Raw genomic sequence first — 13,767 nt, forward strand, 5'->3', positions numbered from 1 at the left:
CATAAGGGTGGAAAGATTTGAACCCATGACTTCTTTGAACTAGAACTCTGATACCATGATAAATAACCAGCTACTCCAAAAGATCGATCTATTGGAGTAAGGGAGAACTAGGTCAGAAGACTTCATTAGAGTATGACCCTTGTTAGCAATCTCCTGTTTAATTCTTGAAAAATTTATGAATTTTTCATTTTTTTCAATTAAAACATTATTCTTCAGATTATTGAACTATTCTGAATAATTCATAATTCACACATTTTAAGTTTAAAAAGAATAAAACATGGTTTTTACAAATTTTTATAAAACTCATTGAGAAAAAATGCTATTGTAACTTGTTCTATGTTGCAAAGTGTAAACTTGTAACTTGTGACATGTAACACAAGTAGACTTTGAAACGGTTATGCTTCAAAATTTTGGAGGAATCCACCTTTTTATCTTTAACACAAATATCCATTTAATCTTTAAAAAAATAATGACATGACCCTCTGTATTTATTTGAGATTACATCTTAATTTTCCAAATTGATGATTTGCCCCTTGACTTTGATATTCTTTTATAACCCAATGAAACGATAACCTCAATGAACTCATTATCACCACCAGCATTATTACCATCACTAATATATTATTATCTTCCTTATCACCGTCAACATCACCAATTTCATCATCACCATCACTATTAACAACAAAAATTTTAAATGAGATAGATAATATACATATAAAGCATATGCCGTATATTTTCCATTCATCGAATTTTTGGCCAAATTTTTACAAAAAAAAAATCGAATAGAACTTGAATTTTTCACGAGTCAAAATTTTGCTGTACTCCAAACTGTTAACAAGGGGTATGACAAATCTGAGAGTGGAGGAAAATATACGCTCAACAGGGATTAATTCTTTAAAGAAATTGGAGGAGTTCCCATGGATATACTTGGAAATTTGTAAAAGCATACATAGATTAATACAAAATTTCAATTCCGTTTTGCTTCAATATTGTTGGAGGGAGACCAATCAGGCTGTTGATTACCTTACTAAGATGGGGTTAAATGCAGATTCAGTGGTGCAATGGAATAATTTATTGGATCTTCCAAATGAGTTGTGCTCAATTTTGAATTATGGTTGTAATGCTTTATATACTCTCATGGATGAGAAATCTTTGTAGGTCAAAATAACAATTAAAGTAGAAGTTTGATGGGTCAAAACTTGTTGCCAAAGAGGAATGAAGATTGCAATGGTCGTGTTTCTATATATATGGGAAGTGTTCAGAGGTTCTAAAACGAGCCAAACATTGTACCAAACATTTTTCAAAATAGGGGTTAGAAGTTTTGTAATGGGTTGATTATTTTTGAGGATGATCTCTATGGTGAAGAGATCATCTTCACCAAAAATTAGATCATTCCAAAACTTGTAACCCTAGTTTACAAGTTGATGAGGAGATCATCCTCACAAAAAATCAGCCCATTATGAAACTTCTTACCCATACATTGAAAAAATGTTTGACATAATATTTGACTTTTTTCAGGGTTTCTAAACACCACCCCATATATATAGGGTTAGCAAATGAAGTTGGGTCTAAGGGATTTTGAAACTAGGATGTGAGAATAACCCTTTACACATCTTACCACTTACTAGTTGTTACATTAGTTAACATTAATGTAAATCTATGCCTTTTTATTGAGGAGAGGAGATAATGAAATCGGTTCGACCATTTTTTGCTAAATAGCAAAAGGGGTCCGATTAGTAAAAGATGATTTTTAAGGAATAGGGAGTCGCCACCTAATTTAAATCTAAGAATCATAGATAACTCCAAAATAGATCGGGTTGGTCCATGAGGAAGAGAAATGGGTAAGGGGTTAGATTGCGAGTTTTGGAATATATTAAGCACCGAACACGTCCGATCGAGATAACCGGTCTTTACTATGATCCAAAACTATCTTGCGGTCAACGAGTAAAGACTAAAGTCAAACTAAGATCCAATTATTATTAATTCATATTGGATTTACTAAAGAAATCTTATGACTAAAATACAAATCAATAAAAAAAAAGATTGTCAAATTGATAAGATATATACGCATTCCGAATAAAAAGAATTGCCAAGTTAAGAATACATGAATATACATGAACCTTCTAAATAGGAAAAATTGATATCACATAAATTTGTCAAATTAGAAAGATATGAATATATATAGGAATCTTCTAAACTGGAAATTTATGATTTTAGCAAAATTACTAAATCATTAAAGAATCTAAATTTGTATGAACCTTTCAAATTAGAAAGAGAATTAATAAAAAAAATCTGAATTTATGTGAACCTCCCAAATTGAAAATTTGTGATTTTAGTAAAGCTATCAAATCGATAAAAATCTGAATTTATGTGAATATTTCAAATAGGCAAAATATGATTTTAGCGAAGTTACTAAATTTAATAACAAAATCTGAATTTGTGTGAATCTTCCAAATTGACAAATTATGATTTAAACAAATCCATGAATAGGGAATTCGTGCACATATTTCAAAATCAAACAATTATGAACACTCAAACAAATATGAACATGTGGCAAAAATTAATATCACATAAAAATTACTGAATCGATAAAATATAGATACAAAATTTTCGCAAATTAGAAAATTATAAAATTATAAAATGAATACGAAATTCCCAATTTAGAAAGTCACGAATAAACCCAAAATTTTCAAATTAAAGAATCATGAATAAATGTGCATTTCCCAAATTAGAAAATTATAAACACATGATAAATACCCAAATCGAAAAAATTGCAAAATTTCCAAATTACAAAAAAATATATGAAAATTTCAAATTAAAAAATTATGAGTTTCTATATTATAAAATTATGAACAAAAAATAAAAAATAATAAGATTTCTTCTATCTTAAGTTACATGATAATTGCGGTTCAAGAACAATGAAAAACACTAACAATGGACCAATGATGATAAATAATATAAAAAAAACATGGGGAGTGGGAAAAAATGAGTTAAAGATAAAAAATAATAAAAAATAAAAAATAAAAAATAAAATAAAAAGATTGAATAATGAAACTAGAATTACCTTTATGACAATATGATTGTTGCGGTACGATCCCTTCAAAGGTTTTGTTGTTTGCAAAACAGAGTGTACAACCGAGAGGAAGACATTGTGAAATAAAGCTTTGATGTCAATTGTCGGGGTCCTTTCAATTGTCAGGTTAAATTGAATGGACCTAGGGGTTGTGAATGTGGTTCTAATGAATGAAAAAGGTGAAGAAATGAGCAAGAGAGGGTGGTCGAGAGTGACAAGGGCGTTAATGTAAGTGAGAAGTAAATGCTATGTATGTTAATGGCTTGAAACCGAGAGTACCGTAATGGCTTAAGGTCGAGAGTGTTAGGTATTTTTAGTTTAGTTTTTGAGTTTGTTACTTCTTGTTGAATAATCCCTGGTTTGTAGGGTACAGATTAGTTTTTGAATTGTTCTTCCTTAATCTTAGCCACGATATAAGTCATGTAAATCGTGGAGATCATTTCTATTTTGTAAAGGCTGTATAAAAGCCACATTTGAGTACTAAATAAAACAAGCTTGATAGCTCCCAAAACTAGTGTTTATTGTATTCAAGTTCTGGCTTAATCAACAGTGGTATCAGAGCCTCACAAAGGGATCTGATTGAGAGAGGTGTGTGAGTGAAATACAAAAAAAAAGAGGGTAAGTGTAAAATGGCAGCCGAAGCGAGCAACTTTGATCAGCCTAGCATTCCCAAGTTTGATGGAGACTATGATTATTGGAGTATGCTAATGGAGAACCTTATGAGATCGAAAGAATACTGGAGTATCATCGAAACTGGTTATACCGAGCCTACTGTTGAAGAGACATTGACGCCCGCACAAAAGAAAACCTTGGAGGAACTGAAGCTGAAAGACCTGAAGGCAAAGAACTACCTCTTTCAGTCAATCGACAAATCAATCCTAAAGACCATCATTCAGAAGGACACGTCCAAACAATTATGGGATTCAATGAAGAGAAAATATCAAGGGAATGTCAGAGTTCAGCGTGCTCAACTCCAAACACTTCGTAGAGAATTTGAGATCCTGGAGATGAAGATGGGTGAGTCAGTCACTGATTACTTCTCAAGGGTGATGTTGGTGGCCAATGACATGCGAAATGTTGGAGAAGATATGCAGGACGTAAAAATTGTCGAGAAAATCTTGCGCACCCTCACTGAAAAGTTCAATTACATTGTTTGTTCCATAGAGGAGTCGAAAGATATTGATCGCCTTTCTGTGGATGAGTTGCAGAGCTCGTTACTTGTTCATGAGCAGAAGTTTCGGAAAAATAGTGGTGAGGAACAAGCTTTGAAGGTCACAAGTGGTGAAACACTTGGAGCAAGGGAGGAAGACAGGTAGAGGTCGTGGAAGTCTCAAAGGCAGAGGAAGAGGCCGAGGAAGACAATCTTTCAACAAAGCCACCGTTGAATGCTTTAAGTGCCACAAGTTAGGGCATTTTCAGTATGAATGTCCTAACTGGGACAAGAATGTCAACTACACTGAGTTGGATGAAGATGAGGAAATGCTGCTTATGTCCTATGTCAAGATGCATAATTCCAAGAGAGATGAGAAGTGGTTCTTGGACTCCGGCTGTAGCAATCACATGAGTGGAGACAAGAAGTGATTTATTGATCTCGATGAGTCCTTCAGGCAAACGGTAAAGCTCGGCAACAACTCAAAAATGGCTGTCATGGGAAAGGGAAACATCAAGATACAAGTTCATGGAACAACTCAGGTGATCACTGAGGTATTTTACATTCCTGAACTCAAAAATAATTTGATTAGTATTGGACAGCTTCTAGAAAAGGATTTGGCTATTTTGATTCAATATGGTATTTGCAAGATTTATCACCCAATGAGAGGATTAATTATGCAATCAAATATGTCAGCAAATAGGATGTTTGTGTTGCTTGCTTCTGTACCTACTCATACTCCAGGACAAGTTTGTTTTCAAATGGCATCTGAGGACACAACAACACACCTATGGCATCGGAGGTTTGGACACTTGAACATGAAAGGACTGAGAACTTTGGCATATAGAAAGCTGGTGAAGGGTTTGCCGAATCTCAAAGCTTCTCCCAAGTTATGCACTGATTGTGTCATTGGCAAGCAGCACCGTAACCCATTTCCCAAGAAAAGCTTGTGGAGAGCCTCTCAACCATTGCAGCTTGTGCAATCTGACATTTGTGGTCCGATTACTCCTGAATCAAATAGTCACAAGAGGTACATACTCACTTTCATAGATGATTATAGTCGTAAGATGTGGACTTATTTCCTGCATGCTAAGTCAGAAGCATTTACTATGTTTAAGAATTTCAAAAGCATGGTATAGAAAGAAACAATGAATTACATTTGTTGCTTACGCACTGACCGAGGTGGGGAGTTCACCTCATCGGAATTTAACAAATATTGCAGTTTAAATGGGATCAGAAGACAACTCACTACAGCCTTCTCCCCACAACAAAACGGGGTTGCAGAGCGAAAGAACCGAACCCTAATGAACATGGTGCGGTGCATGTTGACTGACAAAGAAGTTCTCAAGGAATTCTGGCCGGAGGCTGTAAATTGGGCGGTGCATGTTCTCAACAGATGTCCTACCTCAGCAGTGAAAGATAAAACACCTGAAGAAGCGTGGAGTGGATTCAAGCCCTCTGTGGAGTATTTCAAAGTGTTTGGTTGCATCGAAAATGTCCACATTCCAGATATCAAAAGAAAAAAACTTGACAACATGAGCTTCAAGTGTGGGTTTTTGGGCGTGAGTGAAGAATCCAAAGCCTATCGAATGTATGATCCAGAGTAAAAAAAAATTGTTATAAGCCGTGATGTGAAGTTTGAAGAAGAAGAAAAGTGGAGCTGGGGGAAAACAATTGAAGAAGCTTGTTGTGATACTTTTGAGTGGGGAGATGAAGAAGAAGGTGAGGAAATTGTTGAAGAAGGTGAAAATGAAGAAGAAGTGCAGATCTAGCAAGATGAAGTTGATGGAACTAATCCGGTTCAAGGGAGGATCAGAAGAGAACCATTGTGGATGGAGGACTATGTGAGCGGTGAGGGTTTGTCCGAGGAAGATGAAATTCAACAGCTAGCTATGTTCACATCTTATAGTGATCCAGTAAGTTTCGAAGAGGCTGTCAAAAGTTCTACATGGAGAGATGCTATGGACCTGGAAATTCAAGCTATCGAAAAAAATGATACATGGGAATTAACTGAGTTGCCGAGAGGAGCTAAGAAGATAAGCGTAAAGTGGATCTTCAAGACTAAGCTGAATGAGGAAGGAAAAGTGGACAAATGCAAGGCTCGGCTCGTGGCAAAAGGGTACACACAACAAGCTGGCATTGACTATACTGAGGTATTTGCCCCTGTTGCTCGTTGGGACACTATTAGATTGATATTTGCACTTGCAGCAAGCAGAGATTGGAAGGTGTACCAACTTGATGTTAAAAGTGCCTTTTTCCACGGTGAGATTACTGAAAAGGTCTTCATCGAGCAGCCACGAGGTTATGAAGTGAAAGGTGCTGAGAACAAAGTTTATCGGTTGAAGAAGGCATTGTATGGGCTCAAACAAGCCCCACGAGCATGGTTCAGCAAAATTGAATCCTATTTCATCAAAGAAGGTTTCGAAAGGTGTTTAAGTGAGCATACTCTTTTCATAAAGAACGGTGACAATGGAAGGATTCTTATAGTCAGCTTGTATGTAGATGATCTCATTTTTACTGGGAATGATATGAAGATGTTTGAGGAGTTCAAGAGATCAATGAAACAAGAGTTTGAGATGTCTGATCTTGGAAGAATGAAGTATTTCCTCGGAGTGGAGGTAGTGCAGAGCTCAGCCGGAATTTTCATAAGCCAAAGGAAGTATGCCAGTGAGGTACTTGAAAGGTTTGGAATGGAGCATTGTAACCCTGTGAAAAATCCCATTGTGCCTGGCTGCAGACTTGTGAAAGATGAAGGAGGTACAAAGATTGATTCCACCAATTACAAGCAAATGGTGGGCAGTCTCATGTATTTAACTGCCACCAGACCTGATCTTATGTATGTGGTGAGCTTGATAAGTCGTTTTATGGAGGCACCTACTGAATTACATCAACAGGCAGTGAAAAGGATCTTTCGGTACTTGAGAGGAACAACAGAGATGGGGATACTCTACAAGAAAGGAGGTGAGGAGAATTTGGTTGCTTTCTCCAACAGTGATTATGCAGGAGATCTTGAGGATCGCAAGAGCACATCAGGCTACGTATTTAAGCTGAGTTCCGGAGTTGTGGCATGGAGTTCCAAGAAACAACCGGTTGTAACACTTTCTACAACAGAGGCAGAGTTTATAGCAGCTGCTTCGTGCGCCTGTCAAAGTGTTTGGATGCAGAGGGTTCTCGGGAAACTTGGTCTCAATCAAAGTAAGTGCACCATTTTCTGTGATAATAATTCAGCGATTAAGCTTTCGAAGAATCCTGTTATGCATGGTAGGAGTAAGCATATCGATATTCGATTCCATTTTCTTCGAGACTTAACCAGAGATGGTGTAGTTGATTTGGTGCATTGTGGCTCTAAAGACCAGTTAGCTGACATTATGACAAAACCATTGAAGTTAGACATGTTCTTGAAGATGAGAGAACAACTTGGAGTGTGCATTGATCAAAAGGTAAACTGACTGTAAGTTTTGCAGTTCAGTTTAAGGGAGGATTTGTTAGGTATTTTTAGTTTAGTTTTTGAGTTTGTTACTTCTTGTTGAATAATCCCTGGTTTGTAGGGTACAGATTAGTTTTTGAATTGTTCTTCCTTAATCTTAGCCACGATATAAGTCATGTAAATCGTGGAGATCATTTCTGTTTTGTAAAGGCTGTATAAAAGCCACATTTGAGTACTAAATAAAACAAGCTTGATAGCTCCCAAAACTAGTGTTTATTGTATTCAAGTTCTGGCTTAATCAACAGAGAGTGCTATGGGCATTAACAATGATAGTACTGTGAAAGAGACAGATGATGATGTGACGATGGTAGTGTTGTAAGGGAAAGGACAATAATGATAATAGAGGTCTGAAAAGTAAAGAGGTGAGCCGATGTGGATGGGATGATGGGGGTCTAATCGAGGTTGAGATCGAAGGTTAAGGGGATTGTTTTAGGAAGCCCAAAATGAGTGGGAGCAAGGACCTTAGGGTTGCAAAACGTGGGCAATGGGACTACTATTCGTGAAGAAGATGAAGATGAAGATAAAGATATATGGGAGGTCTTGAGACAAAGGTGAATGGAGGGTGCAAAACGTGGGTAATGAGGATGTTATTTGTGAGAAAGATGACGGTATATGAGGTTTGTGGATTGTGGTTGTGCTGAGGTGACAATGGTGATGATGAAAGACAAAGATGATGGGGGCAATTGGGTGGTGATGCCGATGAAGGGGACGAATATGGCGGCTAAAGAAATGAGGTAAGTGGCCTCTCTCTTCTTGCTCTTCTTTCTTTTTTTAGTGTTTTTTCCCTTTTTTTTTTTCTTTGTTGCTGCTATCCCCAAAAGAAAATGATAGATGCCCCCCCCCCATTCGTTTTAGAGAGAACCTCTCTTTTTATAGCCTCATTACTTTTCTTTTCTTACTTTTCTTTCTTTTTCATTGATTCTTTTTGTTTCTCTTTTTTTTTTTCTTTCTTTTACCGAACCAAAGAAATAATTCTCTTTCTATTTGAGTTAAATGAAAAAAGAGAAAGGGAATATGATCCCATGGCACATTGGTGGGTGATTGATGATTAATTCAAACCCCCTTTATTATCGATTGGTTTTAAATAGTTGGATTGATGATTAATTTTCAATTTTCGATTTTGATTGATTCATTTAATTAAGATTTCAAATGACTTGGTTAAATTAATTTTTAATTTTCAATTTGGGCTAGTTGATTAAGTTAAAATGTTAATTTGATGGGTTAATTGATGTCAATTTTCGATTTTGATTGGTTGATTAAGCTAAAACTTTATTTCAATTGTATTTTAATTTGAACTAAGCTTTAATTTTAAATTGATTGGTTGATTGGGTTGTAAATTCAATTTGATTGGTCAATTGAATTTTAATTTTGATTACTCGATTGAATTTTAAATTCAATTTGATTGGTTAATTGGATTTGGTTTCGATTGTCTCATTAAAGTTAGATTTATTTTTCTTCATTTCATGTGATCGAATGGTGTCCTTCCACATGGTGGATTCGTAATTTTATTTTTTTGCGAAATATTTTGATTCTCCTAAACGTAGGATTTCTAGATTTTCTCGATGAATGTGAGCGTCGTCAAAAATTTATTTTCAATCATGTTTTCCTAAGAATCGAGGTTTCTAAGTCGAACATCTGAAGGCATATTGGTTATTTTTGTAATTCTTTATGAAATTTTCCATTTTCATCGATTTTAGTCTCATCAGATTCGAAATCACATTTCAAGGTCAATGAAGATATTTTCGAGATATTTCAAAGGCATAGGGCCTATAAGGGGTATTTTCGTCATTTTGTCAAATTTTACGAATTTTATGAATTTTTGACATGAAGTTTCTTTTAATTTCAATGTGATTATTTTTAAGTTTTAAGATCGCATTTTCCTAGCGTTGTGAGGTCTCTAAATTATCGAAATATGTATCAAATTTAAGCGTATGTGCTTACTAAGTTGGGTGAAAAGTGTAACGATCCTAAGCGTGTGTAATTTTCTACATCTCGTAGAAGAAGTGAAATGACTAGAAATGAAAAAAATTGGGAAATGGACTCTCATGCTTTTGAATTTTTTACATTCATTATTAGGAATCCACCACAATCAGGTGACAGATCGTCAAATTAGACGAATGCAAAAATGGGGTGTTTACAGATGGAAACAAGCTGCTTTAATTAGTTTTCATTTTATCGCTTGTGAGGATTCATAGGAAGATTAGTTTTTATTTCATTCTAGCATCATTCCAAGCAACAATCAACCACAAAAGGTGGTTAGGAAATTGGAAAATTGTCAAACATACAAGTATTAACAAAAGAAAATAATGCATTACTATTAGTGATAAAAAGGGAAAAATAGATATGAATTATCAAAATTTCAACAAAACATTTTGAATCATTTTGGCCCTTGTGCAATCATGCTATTTATCAATAAGAGTAGTGCTCATGAGATTGACACCCCCCTTGACTGTATGCAATGTTTTGAAGGCATTTGAGGTTTACTCCTTGAAGTTCTCCATAGGGCAAGACTCCCATAACATGCCTTGAGGTTTAAGGAAATGCTCATTCTCTTAAAGGCTTACTGTTATTAATAGACGCATTGAAGAAGCCTCGGGGCAAGTTTACAACTCTTTGGCTTCTTTTGACCAAGTTGTTCACCATTACGGAGGAATGTTGTATATATATATATATATATATATATATATATATATATATATATATATATATATATTAGGAAATATTCAGCACCCTAAGTTTTACCCTACACTTTAACAAACGTATTTTGTCTTACATGGGTAAAAAGTTTTGGAATGGACTGATTTTTGGTGAGGATGATCTCTATGATTAGAAGATCATCCTCCCCAAAAATCAGCCCATTCCGAAATGTTTAGCCCCATGTTTACAAGTTGAAAAATCGTGGACCGTCCATTTTTTGTAAATCATTTTTGATGGGGTTAGAAGTTTTGGAATGAGCTGATTTTTGATGAGGATGATCTCCTCACCATAGAGATCATCTTCACCAAAAATCAGCTCATTCCGAAACTTCTAACCCATGTAGGACAAAACACGTTTGTTAAAGTGTGTGGTAAAACTTAGGGTGCCGAACGGGACCCATATATATTTTTATATGAGTTATTGTAGTATCATTATATAATAGTCTTTATAACTACAAAAATATCTATGTTATAATATTCAACTTACATGCAATCTCTAACTCTTCTCTTCCCTATTTCTATTTTAGCTCTCTAACCTATGACCCCGCATCTCTTTCTAGTTTTAGATGTGGGGAGGGGAGTTATGCCTTCTTTTAGTTAGAATGTCATTTGCCTGAGTAAATAAAGCTTATAAAACAGAAAAATATGAAACTATGCATATGAATAAGCATCAAATTGTGATTTATATTTTAATCTTAGATCGTGAAATTGTGATACATTTTTAAAAAAAATCATGTTTTTTCTTTGTTAATATTTTTTGTTATCTCTATTTATTTATTTATCAATCTAAAAATGGATGTCTAAAGGTGTTAACATCGATTGTTCAAAAATCAATGGTGCATACATGACCATAAATTTCGAAAAATCCTAATTCATTTACTTTAGTTTTCCCAAAATTTGGGAGTGAAAAAACAAGTTGTAAGGAAGCTTTATCCAAATCTTAAAAAATTACCAAATTTAGAGGCAAATTCATGTCTCACCTCAAGTTACTCTGCTTTGCAACTTTGAAAAAGTGCTTCTCGCTCCTTTGTGATGGCATCGGTGTGGTACTTGCCAATAATCCTCTGATGATCAAGTTAGAGTTGCAAAAAGGATTTACAGATATTAGCTCAAGCCAAAAGGGAACCGAAAAGATCCTCAAATATATAGGATCCCCCCGAAATCAGGGTTTCCCCCCTCATTCAGGATTTGATCATAGGAGATCCCATGATCAAAGGGATCCTAAATCGAGTTGGAATCTTCCTCCTCGTGTCCCTGGATCCTTGGGATTTCTCCCTCGGATCTCAGAGCTTGATGTGTGTGGCATGAGATTGTACAAATATATTGGTCTGCTCTACCCTGCTAGCAAGGCAAACTTCTATCTTTGTCTTACCCTTTTACTGGGTAGGATTGGATCATTGACCTGTTTCTAATACCACTTACTTTTCACCATCGCTTCTCTGCCCTTCGACTTATGTCTTCATCAAGACGCGTGTAGGGTCTTGATGGAATACCATCTTTTCCTTCTATACCAAATTTTCTACTTATTTTTAAATTCTTACTAGTTGCACCCCTCTCTCTCTGATAGATGAAGAGGTTTTCTCTTGCTCTTTGTATTTTTTGATTTTTGTCAAAAGATTATCTTTGTTGATGACAAAGAAGGAAAACCTTCCTCTCTCTCTCTCTCTCTCTAGTTCTTGGGCCCACATGGATTATCAAATTGGCAATCCAACACCACAACCTTTTAGGTTTCATGGAAAAACTCACATTTAGAAGGGAAAATATTAATCATTTTTTAGTTGATCAAAGGTGTTGAAAATGGATGACTACCAAACTCACAAACACTAATGATTTTCTGATTAAAAAATTTTCACTCAGTATTCGACTGGTGTTGCCAGGGCACAAAACCGTTGATCTTTTCTTTGTGTACTTTGAAGAAAAGGATTTATGGTTATGTGCCCTTACCACGATAGCCACATATATAATCGAGTGAAAATTTTCGAGTTAGAAAATCATGATTCAACTCACAAATTTAAAATTAAAATTAAACAATGAAAATTAATTATTTTTCAATTTTTTTTTTCAAAATGGTTAGAATTTTATCAAAAAATAACCATGTGTCTTAGATCATGTTTTTGGATACCACAAATTGATGTTGTTAGGATCCACTCCAAGGTATTTTAAGAAACAAAATAGGGAAAATTACTTAAAGGACCTTGACGGAGGGATTTATTTCTAAATAGTCCATAAGTTTTGCATGGTAGCTTGATAGGACATTTAGTAAACTTTTTCTTTCTTAATGGTTCACCATTATTAGCGAACTCATTGCTTTTTTATTTACTGTCGAGTTCACCACTTTTTATTTATTGTCGAACTCTACACTTTTTTGTTTAGTGTTGAGTTCATAATTTTACTATTGAACTCACCACTATTTGTTGTCGAGTTCACCTTAAGTAAAAAGTGGTGAACTCGACATTGGTAAAACCCACCAATTTTCAATTTTTGAGTTTCTTCGACTAAAATACATAGAAAGATTGACTAAAAAATTTGATATAATGACTAGTTTAAATGATTTCGATCCAAAAGAGCCATTTTTGATTGATTTTCATAAAAAAATTAAGAAAAAAAGTTAAAAATACTATTTTTTATTTTCTATATACATCTTCTAAATGTTTGAAGGAAGGAAAAAAAAGAATATTTAAAGGACCCTTGTGAAGGGACTTTTTTTCTAAATAGTCCCAAAGTTTTGGGCGATTTCTTAATAGTTTATTTAGTAAATTTTTCTTTTCTTAACATTCCTTGGACCTCATCTCCTACAGTTCTCATGATTGAATGCCTTAACAGTTTGAAGTCATCGCTTTCATCCTTAAAAATTAGATTTTTGAAATCTCAATCAAGTTTTGAAGACTCCATCCTGTCAGAAAGGATTTACGAAAGAAGAAGTCATTTTAAATGATTTTTTCAAATATTTTGAAGATGTATGTAAAAAACTAAGATTTTTTCAACTTTTTTTTCCCTTAATCTTTTTGATGAAAAAAATATATATATATTTGATGAAAATCAAACAAGAATGATTCTTTTGGGTTGAAATCATTTAAACAAGTTGTTATCTCAAATTTTCAATTGATCTTTCCATGTATTTTAGTAAAAAAAAACTCAAAAATTGAAAATAGGTGGATTTTACTAGTGTCGAGTTCACCAATTTTTATTTAAAAAGTGGTGAACTCAACAATAAACAAAAAGCGTCGAGTTTGACATTAAGTAATAAGTGCTAAACTCAACAATAAAAATTGTCAACTTGACAATAAATAAAAAACGTCGAATTCGACAATAAATAAAAGTGATGAACTCGACGATAAATAAAAAAACGGTGAGTTGACCA

General features: G+C 34.5%; 1 protein-coding gene across 1 annotated transcript; it reads left to right on the forward strand.

Annotated features, from left to right (window-relative positions):
• Positions 1 to 3,702: 3,702 nt before the first annotated feature.
• LOC147396748 (uncharacterized) lies at positions 3,703 to 4,389 on the forward strand. Its single transcript, XM_086450163.1, has one exon. The coding sequence runs from the start codon at positions 3,703 to 3,705 to the stop codon at positions 4,387 to 4,389; it is 687 nt and encodes a 228-aa protein (XP_086306289.1).
• The last annotated feature ends 9,378 nt before the right edge of the window (positions 4,390 to 13,767 follow it).

Source organism: Akebia trifoliata, chromosome 8 (assembly GCF_017979445.1).
Source record: "Akebia trifoliata isolate Shusen 1 chromosome 8, ASM1797944v1, whole genome shotgun sequence".
In the NCBI taxonomy this organism is placed as follows: domain Eukaryota; kingdom Viridiplantae; phylum Streptophyta; class Magnoliopsida; order Ranunculales; family Lardizabalaceae; genus Akebia; species Akebia trifoliata.

Bases quoted from the DNA above. Each gene is read 5' to 3' on its own strand.
- LOC147396748 (XM_086450163.1), top strand. From the start codon at position 3,703: ATGGCAGCCGAAGCGAGCAACTTTGATCAGCCTAGCATTCCCAAGTTT.